This window comes from Dreissena polymorpha, chromosome 1 (assembly GCF_020536995.1).
Source record: "Dreissena polymorpha isolate Duluth1 chromosome 1, UMN_Dpol_1.0, whole genome shotgun sequence".
Classification (NCBI taxonomy): Eukaryota; Metazoa; Mollusca; class Bivalvia; order Myida; family Dreissenidae; genus Dreissena; species Dreissena polymorpha.
Window position 1 is genome coordinate 140,963,339 of NC_068355.1, and position 27,051 is coordinate 140,990,389.

The 27,051-nt window shown below is 33.5% G+C and overlaps 1 protein-coding gene across 3 annotated transcripts in view; it reads right to left on the minus strand.

The window, feature by feature from the left end:
• LOC127852896 (kielin/chordin-like protein) overlaps nt 1-19,504 on the minus strand; it is a 33,099-nt gene extending 13,595 nt beyond the window's left edge. The window contains exons 1-6 of one of the 3 annotated variants that reach the window (XM_052386934.1): nt 19,173-19,495; nt 17,168-17,314; nt 15,111-15,227; nt 11,634-11,765; nt 11,272-11,310; nt 10,375-10,563 (exon numbers count right to left, since the gene is read on the minus strand). In XM_052386934.1, the coding sequence (XP_052242894.1) occupies nt 10,403-10,563; nt 11,272-11,310; nt 11,634-11,765; nt 15,111-15,227; nt 17,168-17,314; nt 19,173-19,344 (768 nt within the window). In that variant the 5' untranslated portion in view covers nt 19,345-19,495 and the 3' untranslated portion in view covers nt 10,375-10,402. Of the gene's footprint in view, nt 1-10,374; nt 10,564-11,271; nt 11,311-11,633; nt 11,766-15,110; nt 15,228-17,167; nt 17,315-19,172 lie in introns of those variants that run through there. The other 2 variants (XM_052386942.1, XM_052386952.1) reach the window with 2 other exon arrangements.
• Between the last annotated feature and the right edge of the window lie 7,547 nt (nt 19,505-27,051).

The following is a 27,051-nucleotide window of genomic DNA, read 5'->3' on the forward strand; positions in this document are numbered from 1 at the left end:
AATGGTATTCGCCAGTGATTTTACCTGATCAAAACCACAGGTGGGTAGCGTGTGGCTATGATATTAATTAGTGAAAACATCATTTTGAATGATAAATAACCATATTATAACGAAAAATTACCTTTTCTGAAAAAAAATATTTCACTATCAAATATATATATAACAAGGTATGCAACTCAAAATCAGCCCAAAACGGGGTGCATCGCTTTGAACAACCATATCTTCATCAATTGTGCAGCGATTTTCACGATCTCGGTCTTATTCAACGCAGAAATGAATTTCCTTTCTGGAAATGTATATGTCTTGCAATATTTTTACAAATGCTGGGTCAACTTTTAAGAAATAACACGATACACAACACGCATGACCCAGTTGACAGTGATCATGCTGTCTTTATGAATGAAAACTCCAGTTGTAAAGACACACCTCCGCATTGGACCAATGAAATCACTCGTATGTTTAAAATGTCAGTTAGTTGAAATGTATGTAAACAAAGGTTTCAAACGGCGCTGGACAGTTAGTCTTGATGCAGAATGTATCGACAAGAACGGTAATAATGTTTTTTCATACGTTTTATTGAATTATGGTATCGAACTACATGAACTTTGTAGGGAAGTTGCCCTTTACTCCGTAAAGATTTCAGTCTTAAAGACAGCATGATCACTGTCAACTGGGTCATGCGAGTTGTGTATCGTGTTATTTCTTAAAAGTTGACCCAGCATTTGTAAAAATATTGCAAGACATTACATTTCCAGAAAGGAAATTCATTTCTGCGTTGAATAAGACCGAGATCGTGAAAATCGCTGCACAATTGATGAAGATATGGCTGTTCAAAGCGATGCACCCCGTTTTGGGCTGATTTTGAGTTGCATACCTTGTTATATATATATTTGATAGTGAAATTTTTTTTTTCGGAAAAGTTAATTTTTCGTTATAATATGATTATTTATCATTCAAAATGATGTTTTCACTAATTAATATCATAGCCACACGCTACCCACCTGTGATCAAAACGTAAAGTGATATTAGACGCATTTAACCGTATTTGCTATGTCTATCACAACAGTTGTTTATTTTTGGTGTTTTCACTTCATATACACTTATATTTGATCATGCAACATCAACATACTAAAACAATATCGGAAAGAGAAAAATAATGCAGTTGAATATCAACCGTATTTTTGTTTGACAACTGATCATGCATGTACGTTGTGAATCTAAATTTAGTTTTAGTGCACATTCCTTCATACGACACAAAGACACAATTTTGTTGAACAAATCATTTTAATTTCCTGCAACGATATCTATTCATACGACACACAATTGCTAACTCCGATTTTAATAAGAAGACAGCTCCGCTCGGTTTAGAGGATTGGGACAGGCATGTAAAATATCGAATATAATGTATTATTTTATAAAAACAACTGGTAGCAAGATGAGTTGCAGATAATTGGACAGTTACCACATTTTAACCAACTCTTTTTACCTGTCAATTTTTTTCAGCTCAATTCAACAGTGAAAAAATGCGTATACTAAATATGTTGTCCCACTACACTTATAAATCACTGTGAGTGTAAAACAAGCCACAGGTACACTAAAGAGTTATTTGAGGAGCAAGATCAGTCTTTGCATTTACTGTATGTCGTAAAAATTGCTTGATGTCAATACATAATAAACTTTCGTAAATAATATTTTAAAAATACATTTCCTTTGGTACGCTTGCTATATTTTCCCAGACACGTAAACGATATATACAAATACTGTAACACAACTACATGTTGTTATACTAACGTTGCAAATCAATTAAAGACAAATTAGTGCAATCAACGGTAGAGTTGTACAATTGTCCAATCCGAAAATAATATATGACTGGACTTAGTGACCAGTTTAATGCAATGTAGGGCTTGTTTAAAATGTGTACCCAAAGGTCGACATCCTCAATAAAAAGTTTCGATCCGTTTACAAATTAAATCGCAAAAATAAAACATTCTGTATAATCAACACAAAGTTGTATTCTGATGTCAGTAAAGTTGTTCAAATACATGTTATGTTCAACCGTTTATATCTACATCTAAGATGTACATAGCCACTAAACATATTATTGTTTCAAATAAAATATCTGACACAAAGAAGGCACCAATGAATGAGTACAAACTATTTAGCAAAGTGCCCGTTCTCAACAACTTATTCTTGACTTAGGTTTAAGATTTAAGAATATTCTTTAAATGAGTCGTGTTCTGAGAAAACTGGGCATAATGCATGTGCGTAAAGTGTCGTCCCAGATTAGTCTGTGCAGTTCGCACAGGCTAATCAGGGACGACACTTTCTGCCTAAATTGGATTTTTGCTAAGAAGGGACTTCATTCAAACGAAAAATGTCATAAAAGCGGAAAGTGTCGTCCCCGATTAGCCTGTGCGGACTGCACGTGCATTATGCCCAGTTTTCTCAGAACAAGACACATTCAAGAGCAGTAACAGGGTATTTATTTCACTGTTCATAATCTATTCTTTATTCTCAAGTATCAGAATGGGTTGGTGAATAAGTGGCCTGATGTTTGCAGTCAGATTCAGCAAATACAAGAGCGGCGTGCTTGTCTGTAGTGCACATATAAACGTTTGGTAGTAAAGCAATAAATAGGCATCAAAACCATTACCATAATTATCTTAGATCATTTTCGAGGTTGAAACATTATCATATATAAATGTAATGCACTTGTCTGTTTACAAATTACGATAAAGACCAATGGGAATCACTGTGTTACGTGCACCCAAGCTGCATGGATATGGTGCAAGTGCCAGATTATTTTAAGGTCTACTAAGCCCAATCTTATTTGATTGCCTTGCTATGTCGGATTACCAGACAAATACAAATAAAAACACGGACTCCCGTCCAGCCTTTACGAATCAGACGAACATTACAGCGACGCCATCAAATTGTCAAATATTTTCAAATAATTTGGATTTTTGTTTAAAGGGTCCTTATGCGAAGTCATCAACATTAACGAGATACGACGTGGAATACAATTAACAAACAGCGAACGACGATGGTTATGAAGCAAATCATATATCTCTAAAAGTACATTAAACGTTTATAAAGAATAATATTGAACATCCTTGATAAATAAAACAGTCATTGTTATAAATTATTGGTTAACCATAATTCAGTTAGAAGATCACATTTATGTCGAGTGCATTTATAGCAACATTAGTGACAGTTTAAATTACAAATCAAATGCACATTCTGTGCAAAATGTGTTTGTTATCTGTTGCAGGCCTTAAGCGTACATCATGCATGGCTTAACCAAGGTGTAGCTGATGAAACTGTTCTGCATCCTTGGTAAAGTCAAAATTAAATGCTACATTTATGCACAGTTGGATGTCAGAGCTTTATAATTCCTCAAGCGCAATGGGTTGCAGTCAGTTTTGTATATTTGATTCGCGAATTAACTTAAAACCTGTCTATTTCAATGAGATTTTATTTGATCTTTGTATATTAATGGTTACATCTTATACATAAGAAATTTAATCAGGCAGATGGAACAAACCTAAATGTATATCTTTCCAAAAGAATATATGTCAAAATTGCAATGTTATTGGGGATGAATATCATTTTGTATTAGAAACTTAAAACCTGTCAGAATACATGAGTTTAGAGTTGATCTTTGTATAGTAATGGTCTCATCATATACATAATAAATTGAATCAGGCAGATGGCACACACCTGAAGCTATCTTTCCATTAGAGACAATGTCACAATTTTGTTTTTTTAGGATAAATATCATTTTTGTATTAGAAAGTATCATATGTGATGCAGGCATTTCCCCAGACGGTTTAAGCACAGCGGGCCCGCGGTGCCTGAACTTCAAAATCCATTGCGCCGCGGCGCTTGATTTTCAGATAATGACGTCGCGATGCTTGAAAAGTTTACAAGCCATTGCAAGCTCTGATCCGAATGTTGTCTGCATTCTGGCATCGACCAATCCTTATAAGTTTAATGTTCATAATAATAGAATTGATAAGACGCGAGCACGATTTATGGGTCGTTTATAGGGGTCAATTATGGTGTGTATCCCATAATAATGGTCTATAATGATCGATTATTACCGGTACACGTGACGTAAGAGCAATTAAAGGTATGCTCGATTTTGTTGTTGTTTCATTTTAATTGCACACGACTATTCACAAAATAAACAGTCAACGTTGTTTGTTGCGGTAGTTGAATAACAGAACATGACATGTGTTTTATTATTACTTGCAGTAAAACAAAACAATCCGTGATTAAGAAGATTCATGTAACGTTAATCATATAATTTAAGTAAAACACGGTATACATTTCAGCGTAATTTAAGTTATATTTACAATTAATTGAAGTAAAGCGTATCACTTGATTTCTCCCGCAAACTAACGATGTTTTCACACTAATTTCTCAAACGCGATTAAATTAACAGCACCAACATAACATTCATTCACATCAAATAGCCTATTCGATATTTTCGGGAAACGCTAAATACCTGCAACAAAGTTTTCTTTGTTTTGATGCACGAAATAATGATACGATCGAATATGCGACCAGTACCTGTGTCTAGAAAATCTGCAATTGCACATTTCTTTGTCAGTACTTCTAATTATCGTCGCTGTCAGAAAGTGAATTAAGTGAAAGTGTCAAGGACGTTTTAGTGATCCTGAGACCTCTAACCCACGAACCAAATGTCTCAAACAGCGAGTCAGTGGCAGCAATGTTGTCCATGGGTAACACTAGTTGAAGGAGGTAAGAATATCTTTACTTAACTAAACTTTTTATAAGTATGTAGTGAAATCAACGCAACATGAAATCGCACGTGAATAATTATTAAAAACAGACAGATATTGTGTTTAATCAAATATTAGACACTACAGATGATAACATTTTAATATAAAATCATATCTTAATGTAATTTTTTTTTAAATATACTAGACTTTAAAATAAAACAGTTGTTTGAAAAATAATCTACCCTTTTTTTAGTTTTATTGTGCTCTTTGTGTATTCTTCACATGTGCAGATCAGTGCGTTCAGAAGTCGGTACTGCTCCTTGGGTACTTGACTAGACTGTCAATAATATACGTAATAACAAACGAAAAATGATTGTTTGCTTAAGCATCTCTTAGTGTTAAGTCGATGAGATTTAACATTCTAATTTCAGAATAATTTTACATTTTGTTTGTATTTCAGACTGCGAGTAGGCTTAAGCACAATGAAAGGGGGTAAAAACAGAAAATTCTGCTCGCCTGAAGTCTGCTGTCCGCAATGCTCTGTTGATGGTCAGCATTGAAGGACCAGACAATGAGGCAGTGGACTTAGGAAGACTGGTGGATGCCTGGCACCAGGAGAAGCCTCGGAGAACAGGTGTTCAAAGTGAAAATTGTATATATGTACACGTGTGGTAAACAATGTAACTTTATTATTGTGGTGTTTTTTTTTCAATCATTTTTAGTGCGTTCTAATGCCTACTGTTATTTTTCTTGTTATTTTAATATATAAAATATGACTTTAATATAATAAATTGAGGAAAAATAAATAAACAATAAAATAAATTTTAATGTTTTCATAGCTTCAAATTAGTGTGAATTGTATATAGGAACATGTAGAAAAAAGGGGTTAAATATCTCCTAAGAATTGTGTATTGTGGTTAAGAAAATGTAGAAAAACAAGGAAGCTTAATGGGCACCCTTTTGAATTAACCCCCATTCCGCCATGTCTTGCCGCTGTGCTTGACCAAACTCCTGGGGAAATGCTCATATTTACTCATACCAAGTTTCAATGAAATCCGCCAAAGCACTTCCATGATATGGCTTCAGACACACAAAAAAGCATATTTGTTCAAGATACAAAGGGCCATAACTCCGTTATTAACAGATGGTGTACAATGCCAGTTGGTGTGCATCATCCTCTTATCCACATATATATATTTTTTCAATATCATACATATAATGTAAACATGTATATGATCATACAACACAGTGATTGTATAAAGCAATAAAGTTCAGACATGTTATACAAGATATGTTAATATATATATATATATATATATATATATATATATATATATATATATATATATATATATATATATATATATATATATATATATATATATATATATATATATATTTAGAGAGAAAAGAAAAGAACAACAGAGGAATAGTAATGAAAAATGATGAGTTGTATAAAGTCGGAAGAAAGCATACTGGATTTGTGTGTTTTGTTGTATATTCACAATGATCTTGTCAGATTGAAAAGAAAAAATAAACAAAACTTATTTAAGAAAGATAAAAAAAAAACATTTTAGAAAGATAAAATAACATTAGAGTGAAAATGTATATAAGTGGACAAAACATTATAAGAATATAATATTATTACCGTCTATTGATTTCAATGAGTTAATTCGAAACTTACATTTAAGAAAGATAGTTTAACGTTTAGTTGCTGTTGTTCAAAAAAAGATGTTAATTGATTCCAAATAGGTTGGATGTGTTTGCACTCCCAAAAAAGATGTTCTATAGTTTCAATGTTTTCACTGCAGAAGTCACACAGGTTTGAGTTAGATAATTTGCATTTAAAGAGATATTTATTTGTAGCTATAATTCCATGGATGTATTTATATTGAAAATTTCTCAGTGTGCTTTCAATAGCTGCTTTATATGGCATGGTAAATATGTGTTTCCAATTAAGTTCATTTTCTCCAAAAAGGACTTGCCATTTATTTTGGAGTTTTCCGTAGGGTTATTAATTTGTAGTTTGTAAAATATTTTATTTGTTTTGTTTTTTCTTCCAAGTATGTTTTCTACAAATGTTGTTTGAGTACATGGTGTATTATTTGTATTGATTTCAGATTTAATACGTATGGGTATGCTTTTGATTAGTGTGTAGTACTTCAGAAAATTATTTGAAGGTATTCCGTATATGTAGCATATATTATCAAAAGAGTAGAAATCCTTAATTCTATAGTCATATAATTGGTCGACATATTTAATCCTTCGTTCAAACCAGTCTTTATAGAAAAACGTCTTATTGTTTGAAGTTATGTCTTTATTGTTCCATAATATTGTTTACTGCTGGTTTGGGTTTCTAAGTTATGAGTGACATCACTCCATGCCGATAGAACATCAGACAGAAATATGTTTTCGTTTGCAATTTCATGTAAGATAGTATTGCTGATGTTACATTCAAAGAGTAAGGAGTCACCATATTTTTTAAGGATTTTCTGGTAGAATAATTTCCATTTACTCGTATTGGTATTATCTAGGTATCTTTTAACCCAGCTGCATTTGATTGCATTCAAGAATGAGTCAATGTTCCTTAATTGGATACCTCCATTTTCTACAGATTGAATTAACTGAGTTCTTTTTATTTTATCAGGCTTACCGTCCCATATAAAATTAAATATTGCTGATTTTATATCGTTAATAACATCATTTGGTGGATTTGGGAGAACTGTTAATACATGTATTAATTTAGGAAGTGCAAACGTTTTCAATACTGTGTTTTTTTTCCGATATGTGTAAGTTTACGATGATGCCATGATTTAAAGCAGTTTTTAAAATTCTGTAATTTAGGTAGTATGTTTTTAAGAATTATATCCTTTTTGTTATTTGTGAAAGTAATTCCTAACGTTGTGGCTTCATCGGATGTCCAATTAAATTTCTTTTTTTTTTATATAGAACATTACTTTGTTTTAATTTACCTACTCGTAGCACAGTACATTTACTTTTGTTTAGTTTTAGACCCGATGTCATTCCGTAAAGGGTAAGAGACTCTATTAGGTTGTGGAAAGAATCGTAATTGTCGTTTAAAAAGTAAGTTGCATCGTCAGCAAATAGGGATTGTTTGATTTCTTCGTCAGGTTCTAGTGATATGCCTTTTATCTGTTTATTTGATTGGATGTGATGTGATAGATACTCGATGCAAATAATAAATAGCGATGATGAAAGTGGACATCCTGTTCGATGTTAAAACTGTTTGAAAAGAAGCCATTGTTAATGATTATACTATTGATATCGGTATAGAATAGTTTGACCCATTGAATGAGACTTTCACCAAAGTTCATATTTTTTAAGCAGGAGGACATAAATGAATGATCAAGCGAATCGAATGCCTTTTCAAAGTCTGCAAAGAATATTAGTCCAGGACTATTTGAATTGTTGAAATAGTGTATGCATTCTTGGATAAGACGAACGTTTTCACCAATATAACGTCCTTTTATGAAACCAGATTGAGATTTTGAAATAATTGATGGTAATATTTTTTTATTCTGTTTGCTATACTTTTAGTTGCAATTTTATAATCATTGTTTAGTAAACTAATCGGGCGCCAGTTTGATAAGGATTCTAAGATTTTTTCTAGGTTTTGGAATAAGTGATATAATACCTTGTTTTTGTAGCGTAGTTAAGTTTTCGTTGTTAAATGAATAGTTAAGTGAATTTATTAGATGTGTTTTTATATCATTCCAGAATATTTTATAAAATTCGATTGTGATGCCATCAGATCCTGGGCTTTTGTTATTTTGCATTTCTTTTAGGGCTACTCCACATTCATATTCATTAAGCAATCCGTCGCACAGTTGTTTTTCCTCCTGGTTTAAAGCGTGATGTGTATTTTAAAAAAGGGTGTTATTTTCAAAATTTTTTCGTTTAAAGAGGGTTTCGAAAAATAAACGTTGTTCTTCTAGTATTTGAGTTCTTTTTGTTATATCTTTGCCATTGACTACTAATTTGTGTACAGTTTTTTGTTCACTTCTACGTCTTTCAATGTTTGCGAAATATTTTGTGTTTTTTCAGTGTGTTCAACATGCTGAGCTCGCGCTCTTAGTAATATTCCATTGAGATGTGTATGATAGATTCCATCTAATATTTTTTTTTAATGTTATTTCGTTTTCAATGTCGGTGGTATCATTTGTGTTTGTTTGATGCAATTGTTTTTGAAGTGTTTCAATGGGTTTGATGGTTTCGGTTTCAAGTTTGTTTGTTTCTTTTTGTTTAAATGATGTGTATCTAATTGTTGTGTTACGTATATTTCCTTTAATTACTTCCCATAAGGTGTTTGGGTTTGCATCTTTATTATTTTTAACTGTATTTAATATTTCCTGTTTTATTTGTGTTTGATATTGTGTATCTAATAAGATGCTGTTTTTAATTTTAAAATATCCTGGGCCTCTTTCAGGTTGTATATTGTGCAGTTTAAGTTCAACTAGAGAGTGGTCAGTCATAAATCCTGGTTTTATGTTACATGTGTCAATAATGTTGCAAAGAGATTTAGATATTAAAAAATAGTCTAATCTACAAAATATTGTTTGTTTTGTGTTTGAGTGCCAGGTGAATTTGCTTTCGTTTGGATATATTGTACGCCAGATGTCTATCATATTGTAGTTTTCAATTATGTTATTTAAAATGTTTCTATTTTTAGGATGAGTATAAAGGTTTCCATTCTTTTTGTCTAATAATGAGTTAAGAACAGTATTAAAATCACCACCGATTATAATGTTTTGATCTTGGTTATTAATTATAAAGGATTGTAATGTTTCGTAGAATGTGGAATCATCTATGTTAGGGCCGTAAACATTGATTAATGTTAATTCTGTTTCGTGTATTTTGATATCTATACTTGCTTGTCTGCCAATTATTATTTCGTTAAAGTTATTGACTGTGATCCCTATATTATTTTTTTATCAGAAAGGCAATGCCTTGTTTATTAGTATGTTGTCCACTAAGATAGATGTCTCCGTCCCATTCATCTTTTAAGGTTTGTGCTAAAGTATGTGTCAAGTGACTTTCTTGTAGTAGGCATATACTTTTTTTTTTCGTCTAACCATTTGAAGATTTTAATGCGTTTGTCTTTATTGTTTAGTCCATTTACGTTCAGAGTGCATAGTTTAATCATTTAATTATCCACATGTATACTCATACCAAGTTTCAATGAAATCCACCAAAGCACTTCCAAGATATGGCTCCGGACGGACGGAAAGACGGAAGAACGGACGGACGACGCCAAAACAATTTCCCTGCGCATATGGCGGGGGATAACAAAACTAAATAAACGGCGGTTTTGATAATGTGTATATTGGTAAGTTGCCTAACAGCGTTGATACTGATGTTTTTGGCGCACTAGTCAGTTTGTAAAAAAAATGATTTTTTCCCTAATGTTCCCTTTTCGATGTAATTATGCATGCTGTATCTTTATGATTTTTATACACACGGGTGCGTTGCTGTTTAGGAATCATGAAACATAACTGGTCAAAGATGATGTACAAACAATGAAAGTCTAATGTCTAAGGAAAGATATGTATCAAACCCACGTAAATGACTTAATTTTATTACGAATGTACATGTAATTCATATGTACGAATACGTTTGTTTTAATCCGAGAGACTTTATTGTATGTCGATAGGCCCAGATCCGCATATTGGGCAGCACTGGCCAGGAGGTGTGTAGCCTACGCAGTCCAGACATGCCATCATCTCGCACTGGACGGACCCGTTTCGACAGGTGCACGATTCGCAGGGGTTAGCCTTTTTTGAGGGAACAGTGGCACCTAAATCATAATATCTGTCTTTGTCAAAGCTGAGATGTGATTTTAACTTGCAAAGGACGTATTTATTTGTGGTTTGGGATCCACAACAAACATAACAAAAGATTGTCAAGCAATATGGTCCCCTACCGGTGAAACTCCACCATTGTCAGTATTTTTTTTATTTGTTGCCATAGCAACCAGAATTTTTGACGAAGAAACAAAATGAAATAACATGCATAATCTCCATATTGCCATCTATCTATGTTTCAAGTTTCATGAAAAAATATGAATAACTTTTAAAGTTATCGCAGGATCCAGAAAAGTGTGACGGACTGACAGACAGACTGACAGACTGACTGACAGACAGACGGAGTGCAAACCATAAATTTACAAAGACATGCTCATCAGTGGAATCGGCATCAATATCATGATCATCATCATTATCTTGATCTTCAACAAAAATAATAATTCTATTAAGTGAAATACTAGTAATATTTCTTGATAAATATCATCTTTATCATCTTCAATAATAATAAAGCAAAATTAATAATGATAATAATAATAATAATAATAATAATAATAATAATAATAATAACACTATTAATAATAATAAATAGAAAAACGCCATCATATTATTCAATATACACATATTATAATCATCATATAACCATCACAGTTACTTTATACAATAGAAAAATCGCGTTGGATTTAAATAGTAAAGAATATTACCTTCATTGTAGTTCACGCCGTTGACAGGACATCCGGATTCTGGTGGTGCAAAGAAATCAACGTGTTATTTTGCAATATTAATTTGTGTAGATTGCATATAATGAACATGTTCGCTTTTTGTTATCATTCATGACACGATAACTAGTCAATTGTATTATTTTATTTGTGTATATTTCATTACATGAGAATTTTATTATATTGTTTTATTTGTGTAGCTTTCATTACATTATTATTTTAACACTTTAAATATATATTATGTAAACAATTACTAGAGTATCCTCACTACGCAAAATAGTAACTTACTAACTTTGCACAAGTTAAGTCCGTGACAATTATGTGCTATTGTGCATTTGAATACTTACGCGTTGGTTTCATGCAGACTTTGCCGCAACCGTTGGAACAACATTTCTGTATATCTGGACAATCATAATCAGAGCTGCACTCATGAACGCAGATCCCAAAACCTCGAGGCGCTGGACAAAACCCCTTTTTCCCTGAAATAATTGCACTGTCTATTAATGATGTTGTTTGATATACTTCATTTTCACACACGTTGGATGAACATAGTGTGATATATTTGTGACAAAATCTGGTCTAAGTTTGAGTGTTAGCTAGTTGTTACACCGGTTATAACCATCATTTTTTTGAATTAACCATTCCATCGTTTATGTGCTCATTTTGTGTTATCGATTTCTTGCTTCGAGATATATAAGCAGATGGTTACATACATATCTCTCATGATAATGTATCTGAGGTTTCATAACTCATGTATCATGATAATAATACTTCAAGGATATGCTATCAATTATATACATAAATATGAAAGTAAAAACATTTACTTACAAGTTTGTTTGTATTGTGTCGATAACGGATTCTTTAAGTAACATTACTACTCAAAATCAACAAAAATTGTGTACAATTTTTCGTAAAATAAACTTAACAAATTAAAAATTAGTGTTTCTTATTCTAATGCCAATTGTCGAAATTTCAACGCCAGATATAGTCTGGTAAAATAGATGATTGTAGATACAAAATGCTCGTTGTTTTTCCATTGTAATTTCATGGTGTTCGTGTGTCGTATGAATAGATATATTCGCGGGAAATTAAAATGGAATTAATTGTGCCACAAAATAACAAGAGCACCGCCTTGCGGGTTCAGACCGCTCATCTATTTTTTCTTTTTAAAGATGTAGGGACCTATCTCAATTTCAATCACAAAGGAGGGAGGGGGTGGAGTGGAGAGGGGTGTATAGTGTGGGTGTGGTTATTTATTACATTATCTTCCAAAAATGCAAAAAAAAATGGGGGGGTGGGGGATTCTTGAGTGGGATGGTTGGACGGTATTTCAAAAATAAAATAATAAAAATAAATATTTGTGTTTTTTAACCATGTTTGAAAAAAAAAGAGATGTATTAGTCAGACACACAATGCCCCCTATTGCGCCGCTTTGAAAAATAAATTTTTGTGTTTTTTTTACCTTTGCCCGTGATGGAGGACCTTGACCTTGAACTTCCACCACTCTAAATGTGCAGCTTCATGAGATTCACATGCATGCTAAATATCAAGTTGCTATCTTCAATATTAAAAAAGTTATGGCCAATGTTAAAGTTTTCGGACGGACAGACACCATAAATTTGACATTTGACCTTGAAGGATGACCTTTACCTTTTACCACTCAAAATGTGCAACTCCATGAGATACGCATGCATGCCAAATATCAAATTGCTATCTTCAAAAGTGAAAAAGTTATGGCCAATGTTAAAGTTTTTTTCGGACGGACGGACGGACGGACTGACATACTGACGGACATTTAAACTGCTATATGCCAACCTACCGGGGGCATAAAAAAAATTTTGGGGGGTGGGCGGTGGGGGGGGGGGTATAGTGTGAGGGTGTGGTGGTCATTTATTAGATGATCTTTAATTATAAAAACAATAGATGTGTTCGTCAGAAACACAATGCCCCCTATTGCGCCGCTTTGAAAAAAATAATTTTTGTTTTGTTTTTTTGACTTTGACCTTGAAGGGGATGACCTTGACCTTGACCATTCACCGCTCAAAATGTGCAGCTCCATGAGATACACATTCATGCCAAATATCAAGTTGCTACGTTCAATATTGCAAAAGTTATGAAGAAGGTTAAAGTTTTGGTTAAAGTTTTTGTATTTATTATTTGACCTTTGACCTTGAAGGATGACCTTGACCTTGACCTTTTACCACTCAAATGTGCAGCTCCATGAGATACACATGCATGCCAAATATCAAGTTGCTACGTTCAATATTGCAAAAGTTATTAAAGAAGGTTAAAGTTTTGGGACACACAAACACTGACAGACAGGCCAAAAACAATATACCCCCGATCTTTCGATCCGGGGGCATAAAAAATAATGGGGGGGGGGGGATTGAGGGGGGATTCGGGGGGCGTGAGGGATGGTTTTGGTGGAGTCTATTGTGGTATGTCAGGTAAGAGTTGTTTTGTCAAAGTATCAATCGAATCTAATCATAAATAAAGAAGTTATGGCAATTTTAGCAAAATTTAATAATTTGAACTTGAGAGTCAAGGTCATTCAAAGGTCAATGTAAAATTCAACTTGCCAGATATAGTACCCTCATGATAGCATGAAAGTATTTGAAGTTTAAAAGCAATAGCCTTGATACTTTAGAAGTAGAGTGGATCTAAACACAAAATTTAACCATACATTCAAAGTTACTAAGTCGAAAAAGGGACATAATTCCGTAAAAATGACAACCAGAGTTATGCAACTTGTCCTTTACTGTCCCCTTATGAAAGTTTGCGAGTGGTCCAAGTACTTAAGGGGTAAAATGGACCAAAACACAAAATTTTACAAAATTTTCAAGTATATAGGGCCCATAATTCCTTAAAAATGCCAGTAAGTTACTTAACTTTGCCTGCACAGTCCCCTTACGATAGTTAGTAAGTGTTGCAAGTATGAAAGCAATAGCTTTGATACTTTAGGAAAAAAGTGCACATAATTCTGTCAAAATGCCAGTCAGAGTTACATAATTTTGCCTGCACAGTCCCCTTATGATAGTTAGTAAGTGTTGCAAGTATGAAAGCAATAGCTTTGATACTTGAGGAGTAAAATTGACCTAAACACAAAACTTAACCAAAATTTTCAATTTTCTAAGTGTAAAAAGGGTACATAATTCTGTCAAAATGCAAGCCAGAGTTATCTAACTTTGCTTGCCTAGTCCCCTCATGATAGTAAGTAAGTGTACCAAGTTTGAATGCAATAGCATTGATACTTTCTGAGAAAAGTGGACCTAAACGCAAAACTTAACTGGACGCCGACGCCGACGCCAAGGTGATGACAATAGCTCATAACTTTTTTTTCAAAAAAATAGATGAGCTAATAAAAACGATAATTTATATCTACAAAAATCTATGTAATCATACCACATCTAGCGTTGAAATTGTGGCTAATGCTATATGGAACACTGATTGTTTACGTGTTAACTTTATTTTACGAAATACTTTACGAAATTTTCGTTGATTTTGAGCGTTATAGAGACTTTAGAAATAAGATATGTCCATGTTGATGTTGTTTATATACCAAACATTCCTTATAAAATGGTGTTTTCTTTGAGTGCAATGAAATCACAGCCAAATTAAAATATTGTTTGGAACTAAATGAAAAAGAAAATGTTAATGACCATTCATGAAAAAAAACATTCATACCGTCGAGTCCTCAAATCAATAGATATCTTCCATTTTCCATCGCTATCAGTTAGTTCAAAAGCGCAATATAAATTATGCATGATAATAAAATTGTTCTTAAATAAAGATGTCCAAAAAATGCAGCACGATTATTTTAATACCTAGGCAAGCAATTTTTGTACACGCTACGGCACCGTTGATACATTGACAAGTGTTGCATTCGTCCTCGAACTGTGCACCGTCTTTGTAGACTCTTCCGTTATAATTGCATGACTTTCCTGTAAATAACAAGTAATACTTTATATCTGATGATAAAGAGCTAGTTAGTATTGCTGTCAAGATAACACCAATTGTACCAATGTTAAGCAGACCTATAAATAACAAGGGACAAAATTGTCACAAAACCAGGTTTTCAATTTGAAAAAAAGTCTGATAAAGGGAGACAATTCAAAATATGCATTGTTGCTGATTGTTCCTAATTACTTGTGTCAAATTCAATCTATTTTTAGTCATGGCGACCTTCATTGCGACCGAAGCATAAAATCCCGACCATATGCGCCAGTGCACTTGGTGACAATCATTTTGTGAAAGTTTCATTGAAATCCGTTGAGAAATGAAGGGGGAGTTGCGCTCGGAAGAATTGTTACGCCCGCCCGCCAACGCACACCAATATAATAACCAGTTTTTTTCCTTCGGAAAACCTGGTTAGAATTAGTGTGATGGTCCGTGTGTATTTAGTCATTTTAAAATCTGATAATGAATGACATTGTTATGGCCCGGCCAAGCTCATTTATTGCCATTTATGACTTTTGAACTTCAAGTGTGACCTTGACTTTGGAGATATCGACGCAATTCTTTCGCACACACACACCGTCCAATGATTGTGAACAAATGTACCGAGTAATTTTAAAATCTAACAATGAATGACATAGTTATGGCCCGGACAAGATCATTTCTGGCCATTTTTTACCTTTGAACTCATAGTGTGACCTTGACGTTGCAGCAGATATCGACGTTATTCTTTCGCGTGACACACCGTCAAATGATAGCGAACAAATGTGCCAAATGATTTTAAAATCTCACAATGGACCACAAAGTTATGGCCCGGACAATCTCATTAAGAATTGTTCCGTCCGCCCGCCAGCCCGCCCGCCCGCCCGTCCGCCGACATTCACTAATCTAATAAAAGTCATCCTGATCAGGAGAGGAATATTGTAAGCTGTAGATTTTTCAATCTAGAATATTGTCATACAATCGCAGAGTATTAGCGAAAACAAATGTTTGGTGCCTTTTTAAATAAATTTGTTAGTTGATAAATCGTTTTGGCACACGCTGTCGCTGTTAATTTCGTAAGGCATCAGATGTCAAACGGGGCAAAATCCCAACAGCGATCAATCGAAAATAAGAGTATTAAGCCCGATAACATTTAATCAGTTATGCAGCATAACGTTTTTTAAATCATTTCAAAGACAAAGAAGACGACTGCCGTTCATATAATATATCCATGTACCTATAGGATTAATACAACTGTGTTGTGTAGTTCTTTTCTCGTAGTTTTATCGTTTTGACATTTTGTTGTAATTTAAAAGTTCGGTAAAGTTATATGCAGCCTTGGGGTAACAGAATTACATCGTATGATTACGGTCCGTATGAAAGCCTTACGAATAAAGCATGTGTCAATTACTGTCTTTAATGAATTACACGTTTCCACTTGAATACCTTCAATTTTGAAGCTGTCGCATACTTGGAAAACTTTTGCTTTAGGAGAGGAATATGTTTTGTTTTTATTTTTGTAATACAAATAAATATCTGACTTTTTCAATGTGCCTGGAGAGCTTATACACGTTAAAGCAAGCTATGAAATGAAGGCATTTTAGATGATCGAGTTATGGTTTGTTGATTTGAAGAGGTGTTTTGGTTTTAGTGCAAATGTGTAGTTATGGCAATCTATTTACCATGTTGATAATACATTTTGAACATAATTGAGGCCAGTCGGTATCCATAGAAATGGACCTGTGACCAGTATAGTTGCATCGGTTTCATTAAAAATGTTTTTGAGTGTTTTCTTGTGGGGTTTGTTCAGATTTCAGTAAAACTGATAAGCCGTTGGTTGTTGTTTATGCACATGCATAAATTTTTTTTTAATAGGCGATCCTATAAACGAGTTGTAATAAATGAAGAAACCTTTCAAATCAAGAATACATTATTATTTTCATACCAACTGGATTTGTGCACGAGATTTGACATCCGTATCTACAACACTTCTGTTCGCCTGGGCATGAATCGTCACCTTGGCACCCTACTAGACAGATGGTACTTATTCCCTTTGGCGGCCGTGCATCAGGGCACTGGCCTTGTTTCATATCTGTGAAAAGATACAACCGTTGAAAATGTACGCATTACTGACCCAGTAGTATAAGTTACAATTTGAACAATTAAACAAAATATGAAAATGTCAAATTAGCGCGTGGCAATGCAGCAATCGCCATTTGGTGTCAAGAAATACAAGAGTGTAAACTTTGTGCGAAGAAATACGACAATCTCCATTAAATTCTTCGCAATTCAACATTGAACGCTGGGTCCGTAAAATAACGGAGTCAATTTGTTGCGGAAAAAGAGAGGCTTGACTATTTGGTGCGTATGTATACTAAATTTGCAATTTGCTACGTAGAAAAAGATTTGTGTCCATTTGGTGTGTACAAATACAGAAGATATTGCTATTGTGTGCGTATTAATACACAAATGTCAATAAGGTTTGGTGAATGAAAATTGGATATACTACAATGGTATTTTGGTGCATCAGGGCACTGGCCTTGTTTAATATCTGTGAAAAGATACAACCATCGAACATGTACGCATTACTGACCCAGTAGTTTAAGCTATCATTTCAAGTTACAATTTGAACTACATAACTACATACTGGATGCGTCAAAATAAAATAATGAAAAGTGCCTGCTCAATATTAACCACAATAGTTTGGCCATATGGCGGCCACAATAAAACAATCATCGCAATTAAGTTAAGCATGCAGTTTCCAGATAATTGCAAATGTCGGGTTGTCTTATATGCAATGTTAGTGGGTTCTCTCTTATCAAATATTTCACGATAACGTTATAAAAAAGAATGAAGCAATCATTTAAAAACAAGTATAATTTTCGGGTAAATCATTCCAAACAAATTTCATGACTTTATTTATTCACAGAATTTTCAGTGAAAAATGAGTATTTTTATTTATAGAAAAAATATCGTTTTTAAAGAAAGCAGGTTTTTTTTCTTAATTTAAAATGTATATTAATTTGATTTCTAAAACAGTTCACATGCAAGGGACGAAACCATTATAAAATAAGCGAAGTACTACATGTAATCAATTTTCTTGCTTTATAAAGATCGCAATAAATCAAAAGTCAAAATTTATGTAAATAAACTTTGCATAAACAATACACATGGATGGTAAACAACTGTCTGGTATGCGCCTTTATATAAAGGATTTACTATCGGTATAGTGTTTCAAATTTATAAACAAAAATATAGCAAGTAATTGGTTGCAAGGGATCTTTTGCATCAGTATAAAAAGCATTAAATGACGAAACATTGTGCAGGATTGTTTGAATGTTAATCCACCATAAAGTGACCTTTTTACAGATTTTTGCAGGAATTTGTCATTAAGTGCTTTATATTGATAGATGTAAACATTGGATCTAAAAAGCTCCAAGAAAAAAAAAACAAGGATGAATATAAAGAAATTAAAAAAGTAACCCTCGACTGGTTTCGAACCACTGAACCCTGGAGAAAAAGTCTAACTCTTAGACCACTCGGCCATCCTTGCTCATACAATGAGTGATGTATTTTATACTTTATATAAGCAATCCTCGTAGTGTCACAAAATATAACGACAACAATAGAACTCTCCAAAAATAATTAAATCGTTTTGCGTTGCAAGGCTGTATAATTTTCGGGTTTTTAAATCGTCAAAAGATGCATAATGGCTATTTTAGAGCATAAACATGATTAATGTTCAGTATAACTGTTTCCTCACAAATATCATCACTACGACGAAAATGTGCGAACCTGAAACAGTTTTATTTTAATTGTTTCAATTTACCAAAACGTGAAAAGTTCCCTTTAAAACCATAAACATCAGCCAATCAAGTACATAACGACAAACTAACAAAACAACTTTACAAATATAAACCCGGCCTATCTCAATATATATTTATACTTACTGTCTTTGCAAACCGGACAGCATTTTCCTGGTGGGGTGAATGAGTCAGCGCATTGGGGGGCAGCGCATTGAACAAAGGCACAATCCAGGGGAAGAACGCTGTTTACGTTTTCTACAGCCGAAACAACACAAATCACACAGAAAATAAATGCAAAATAATGAACGGTATCCATGGTTTGACGATTCACGGATATAGACCTAATAACGAAACATATAGAATAAATTTGGATGAATGTTTAAACAATGACAAAATGTTATTTCTATGAATTACTCAAACGTGTTTATCTTTTTTCTGAGGAAAGCTAATATCAAACGTAGCGGCTAAAATGTTTTTCATACTGCGCTACAAGCTATTTATACCAGAGCGACCGTAACAAGTTTAAACCTACCGATGCAAAACGTTATCCGGTTAACATGTCATGTGTGAATAGGCTATTGCGAAATGAACACAGAAATAACGCAAGTAAAATTCCTGATTGGCTGACCAACTAACTAATCAATTTGCGTATAAACGCGGATTGGACGCAATACTTTATGCATATTTAATTATATTTTGGTCTTAACCACATTATACAAAAGGAATAAATATGTAAACACGGATGTACACGTTAGTTTAGTCCGGTTGAATCACCATTTATGTTGCATTCATAAATTTCGTCGCGATTGGGGATGTGTGTTTTTTTTTCGATTGATAAAATGTTAGAAAAAAACGATCAACGCAGGGTCATTTTTTTAAATTTATGGACAATTAACTTTAAGGACATAGAGCGATTGTGTGTAATAACAATTATATTAAAAACAACAACATGGATTTACGAACCTTGTGGTACAATTTATCTCGATTTAACGCTAACACTTACTTGAATGAAGAATCTTAACTGAGATTAATGATTATCGAAGTATGTCTAAGTGAAAGATCGGGTTAATTATTAAGCGATTGTGTTATTATTTGAACAATCAAATAGGCTTTGGTCGATGTTACCTGATTTCGCTAACGAACTTATGATAAATAAAACAAAAGTAATAACCATTTATAGCTTGTAAGTATTGCTTGTCAACAACGAAAATTTGCAAGTGGTTTGTTGTTTTTTTCGTGGAGGGGGCTTAAGTTAAGTTATGTTGTACTTGTAGTTGTTATATCCCATTATTTTATCGTTTTATTTTTCCTTAAATGTGCAAATGCACAAGGAAAAATTACCCAAATGACGCCCTTAAAATACATGTAAACGCAGGTGACATCACTACACTTCGCGAAATTGCTGTATTCAACAGACCCGAGGTTGGTATTCCGGTATGAAGAAGCGTCTCCATTATCCAGTTATATCACCTACTTGAGTACAATTTTAAACGACACATGAACTATAAAGATGTGATCATTTCATAATAACAAACCGCGCGTCTTTGAAGACACTTTCTTGCATTAAAGTCTTTATCGTCCCTGCAAACGATTCATTATTCTTTTGGGACAACCCCAGCGCTCTTTGACATCGTGCGCAGGTGTTTTGGAAAGTCTATCAATTAGAACATGTGCTGTCGATTTTTGTGTGACGTGCATTCTTAGTTTGAAATGAGCGTTTACCATTACTTGTCTTTAATTAATCCATCATTTTATAACAACTAATGTATGCCATGCATGCACATTATCAAGTATATGTCACATCGAATTCAAGGATATAAATAAGTTTCACCGAAACAAGGCAACAGTTGAACAAACCATAATTGCAACGATTGGCACAAAGGAACACCCCAGCACAAAATTCATATACATGTGGATCATAATGTACGGAAGTAATAAAAAATAACACAGGCGTATGTAATTGAACACATAAGAAAGAAGATTAACATTAATAAAAATGGCTGTTTCTATATTCTTTAAGCAGCAAATATCGAGCTAAATTGAATCCGAGTCGCAGAAAGATGAAACTGCAGTTATAACACTAAGAGACATGGCGGTTAGTTCACACAAATTGTAGTACTGCTAGAATGTTGAAAAAGAACACCAAAACAACACTCATTAACTACGTGGTATTTCTGTTAAATTTCTTGGTACAGGTAGTGGTATACACATACATATAGTTGAAGCATTATTATGGCTCTGCTACCTTTAGTTTGGAGGTTTCAATTATTACTATTTTGCTATTACTTTGCAGTAAACAACACACCAGCATTCGATAATGATAATAAAGTTTAATATATTCACAACTTGTGTTCCTTTCCCATTTCAAAAATGTCGATTTTCAAACGTTTAATGTTGTTCAAAGAACATTAACATATTTGTAAATGCAATCTTTTCTACCTATAGGAAGCTCAAAACATTTAGATGTGTTCTGTGTCGAATGGTTATCAAAAATGAAATTTCATTAAGACGTTGCCATTTAGTAGAATTCTTACCTTAAACTTGGTTTATTTCCCCTTATTGAACGTTTTCCTACTTCATATTCTTGCTGTCGAACCGCCGGTTACTAACTGTGTATCATTGTGTGGTGTATTTTTGTTTGGGAGTATGTTTTCAATGAAGTAAAGTGAGTCATAGGCAACGGAAATACGGTTAGGGAGTCGTAACATTTTTCTTGTAAATACTTCATGCCACTAATCATTATCATAATAAAACAAATATTAGCTTCAATTACATGTGTATTCTCGCAGTTTTACCAAGTGAAAATGTTTAAAGTTTTATAAAACAAGAGAATACAAGTTTATGTCAATTAGCGCAATATGGACATTTTGTTTATGATTGTTGATAACATTAACGATGGTATTATCCGGTTCGTTGATGTTTTATTCTGTTTTTGTGTAGCCGTGACAGTGGTTATGTTCAAGAATGTTTAATCCCGATGTCTCTGTTTATAGATGACGGTTTCTAGTTTAAGCCATGTTATTTTTAATATTATTTTAAAACTATTTTGCTTTGTTTTGAAGATAAAAAGTTCATTAATAAATAATCAGATACTTTAAAAAGCAAAGATCTGTGTACAAGTACCTAAAAATAGTAATAATAAACTTTAAAATACAGTTTACAAAAACCGAATCATATCCACGCCTCAAGCAATGGTATAATACAAAGTACGTCACTTGTATATTTAGACACTTACATATCTAGTCGCATTCATAGATACACTCATAAGTCATGATAGAGCGTAAACTTGTGTTTTTGTTTTTCTTTTGAAGAATGTGCGAGAAATTAATAAGGATCGGTCGCTAGGAGTGTTTATGGTTTATTATTGAAAGTATAATCATTATGTGGATGGTATTAACCTGTAAACAAGTCAGACGGGATACGAATATCATGCGTTATATGATATCAATCAACATGAAATATCTTGTTTTTGTATTGATGGAGAGTCCAAGCATTTTTTCATATGAAGGCCCATTTGCATCCAAACTTGCAAACATTTTTAAAAGTTTAATCTGGTTAACCCTTTGCATGCTGGGAAATTTGTCGTCTGCTAAAATGTCGTCTGCTGAATTTCTAAAATTAGCATTTTCTTCGATTTTTTTTCAAAGAATACTATCAGAATAGCAAACAGTTTGGATCCAGATGAGACGCCACGTTCTGTGGCGTCTCATCTGGATCCAAACTGTTTGCAAAGGCCTTCAAAATTTTTTGCCTGCACTGAAAGGGTTAATAAAAGAAGGATTTGTTTGATAAAAGAAAGCGCATTTTATATTTTGTTATAATGTCATTGCAAAAATAATGTTAATTGTTGTACTTATAAATATATATCTAAAATACCAATACATTATTATTACTTGTAATTATGTTGTTTTAACTACAGCTTTTAATTGGCTCCAATTTAAAATAATATCCAAATACCTAATTAGCATGAATAATAAGTAATCACGTAATGGACTTACACCACGGGGGATGTCTATTGATTCTACAATAAAGCCATTATTCAACATATCCTGCACCGACTCGTTTACAAAATCTATATTCTTTAAAGCTGACTGGTTATTTCCAGATACACATTTTCAGGTAATTCTATGAATGGAAATTTGTAATCGCCAACAGTACAGTCAATTATATCAGGATTGGCACCGATGTACATGTATCTTTAAACTACCTTTTACAGGAGAAGAACGTGTTGACTGATACTTTTCTTCACGATGCGGGTCAATCTCAGAAATTTCTAAACCAGCAACATATTTATGATTGGATAGGTTTTCTATTTGGATTTCCGGTAACGCGTCTAGGCATGACGTTTCCCTGGAAACGGTGAACCCACTCGCGCCATAAATGGCCCTGTCGTCCACAAGCGAAACACGTAGTGTTGGCGCCGGCTTTGGAATGATAGGGCCCACAAAACTGTTGACGCTCCACCCCCATAGCCATTGGTCGAGTAGAAAAAAGAGGACCAACAAAAGGATCCTGCGCTGGTTTAGCCGGGGAAGCGGAAGCAGATGGTCGATCAGCCAAACGATTGAAAACACAACGTACATTCAACAAATTATAAGGATTTGATTTCAGTTTTTGAACAGCTCTAGCCTCGGTTTTGTTTATTTTCTTTTCATCGTCACTGCCCAATCATATTTCTGGTTTTTCATATTCAGCAACAGTGGCCCAGCCCCCGGGAGAAGAATCAGCAAACCTTCCTGACCGCTACCACGTGGTCGCTCCGCGTGTCCATTTACTGTGTCAGCCCTGACCCCGCCGGCGATGCGATCACGCCTCTCATCTTGACTGTCAATATTTCCCAAATTGCCAATTGTACAAAACAAATCAAATTTTACAATTAAATGTGGTTGAGAAGAAAAATAAAACGATTTCAATCACGTCAACGCTCTACCCAGCTTGCCTGTCGAATGACCACACTTACACATCTTTGCACGAGGAAATATTGCTTTCCGCACCATTGATCATGCACCACCTTCCAAACCCGTATAATAAATTCATGTCTATTCATATCACCCAACCATTCTTGCTTAAAGGTGTCAATAATTCTGTATTTTAATTTACATACAAAAGCATGACTATGAGTTATATTTGCAGTTTCAAAAACATAGGAGAATCCGTTACCGTTTAACAATTGTTTAACATTTGCAACCCAAGTGTTGCAACCCTTATTACAATAATGTAATGCTTGAATATACACAGTTTTTATAATAATATTTTAACTGTTAATACTTTTTTACCAGTACTTAACAATTCGTACATATCTATTTACATATGATTTATTAAAACCCCATATTTCAAAAGCATTACAACAAATAGATCCAACAAAGTTATAAAAAACTGACACAATAATTTAAGATCATACTGCTTACATTAATAAAGTAAAATATTAATAGCCTAAAGGACCTTTCCAATCAAATGTTCTTGATTTAAAGTGATACTACCTGTGTAATTTAAAACAGTGCCGAGATAATTAAAATTGTCGACGATTTCTATATCTTGGCCATTAAATGTTCATTTTTCATCTTTTTGAATAAACCCGTTTTACGAAAAACCATTATTTTTGTTTCTGAAGTATTCACATTAAGCCCCCATGTATTACAATAGGAATACAGGTTATCTAAATGGTTCTGTACTTCTTCTGGTGATTTACCTAGAATTCTTCTGGTGATTCACCTAGAATAGCCATGCCATCCGCAAATAACAATAACATTAAGGTTATATCGTCTATATTTAGGCCAGACAATGTGCTATCTTGTAAAAAATAGTTCCAAATCTTCTACAAACAGTGAAAAAAAAATCGGGGACATTACCTCCCCTTGTCTTAGACCGACAGCATAACTAAAGTATTCAGAATATGATGTACATGACTTAACACAAGATTTAACATGTTCATACATATTCTTAATTGTTCTCAATAATTTACCTTGCACACCAGATTTATACATTTTGAACCATAATGCATTACGATATATACTATCAAAACATTTGAGCAAATCAACGTATACAACATACAAACGTTTATTTTCATTTAAAAAACGCTGAACAACAGACAATACTATATAAATAGTAACAACAGTTGAACATCCTTTTCTAAAACCAAATTGTGCATCTGAAATTTTAGCATTATCTTAACATTTTTTACGATTCGATACGTTTGTTTAAAATGGTTGTAAACAACTTAGAAAAACTACTAACAAGTGTTAAGGCATAAATACATTATTGAAACTCTCTACTTGTGTGTGAATAACAATATATATGTCCCCGGAACTATGACAGAGATCTGGCTTAATGATGCTCCAGCTTCCACCCGATACCGGCGTTCGCCAGTGATATTACCTGATCATAACTTAATGGTTCGCCAGTGATATCACCTGCTCATTACTAAATGGCATTCGCCAGTGATTTTACCTGATCATAACTTAATGGTATTCGCGAGTGATTTTACTTGATCATAACCTAATGGTATTCGCCAGTGATTTTACCTGATCATAACCTAATGGTATTCGCCAGTGATTTTACCTGATCATAACCTAATGGTATTCGCCAGTGATTTTACCTGATCATAACTTAATGGTATTCGCCAGTGATTTTACCTGATCATAACTTAAAGTGATATTAGACGCATTTAACCGTATTTGCTATGTTTATAGGTGTCTATCACAACCGTTGTTTTTTTTTTGGTGTTTTCACTTCATATACACTTATATTTGATCATGCAGCATCAACATACTAAAACAATATCCCGGAAACAGAAAAATAATGCAGTTGAATATCATCCGTATTTTCGTTTGACAACTGATCATGCATGTACGCTGTGAATCTAAATTTAGTTTTTAGTGCACATTCATTCATACGACACAAAGACACAATTTTGTTTTACGGATCATTTTAATTTCCTGCAACGATATCTATTCATACGACACACGATTGCTAACTCCGATTTTAATAAGAAGACAGTTCCGCTCGGTTTAGAGGATTGGGGCAGTCATGTAAAATATCGAATATAATGTATTACTCTATAAAACAACTGGTAGCAAGATGAGTTGCAGATAATTGGACAGTTACCACATTTTAACCAACTCTTTTGACCTGTCAATTCTTTTCAGCTCAATTCAACAGTGAAAAAATGCGTCTAATATCACTTTAATGGTATTCGTCAGTGATTTTACCTGATCATAACTTAATGGTTCGCCAGTGAGTGATTTTACCTGATCATATCTTAATGGTATTCGTGAAACGCGAATTTAAAACAAAGGCAAAGGAAAATAAACATGCATTGAAGTAAACATAAAATAGTACGAGCGCTATATTAAACGGTTGTTTTTATAAAAGTGGCTCAGTATACCTGTTGCGCCGATGATTTTTTAATATATTTTCGCATCTATAGAGATTAATTTTGTATCAAAATAAAATTCCGAACCGTTTAGGATTCATAAATTGCAAATAGAATAGAACCTGTTATTAAACACACTGAACATTGATAAAAAATTATTAAGTCGATTTTCATTTGCTTTCTTTTATTGATAATTAAGCAATAAGGTCCCTAAAACGCCGAAATCGGTATATGTGAGGCGAGTGCAAAATGGATTCTTCATGTTAAGGTTGCTGTGCACGGCGTGCGTATAATTTTAGTATATGATAAAGAACTGTCGGATTTTTATTCACCGACTTCTAACGAGCGAAATATATGTAAATGAATGGATCTTAGCATTAGATTTACACATATAATTATAGTGTTTTATAGCAATAATATAAATAAATATTTTATTTATAAATATAAACTAAACACTCAAAAGCATAATCACACGCATTGAGTGATGGCTTAAAGCGGCCTTTTCACAGATTTGGCATGTTTTGAAGTTTGCCATTAAATGCTTTTTATTGATTATTGTAAACGTTGGATCTTTAAAACTCCAGTTAAAAAGCAAGAATAAAATTGAAAAAGAAAAAAAGGTAACCCTCAAACCACTGACCCCTGGAGTCC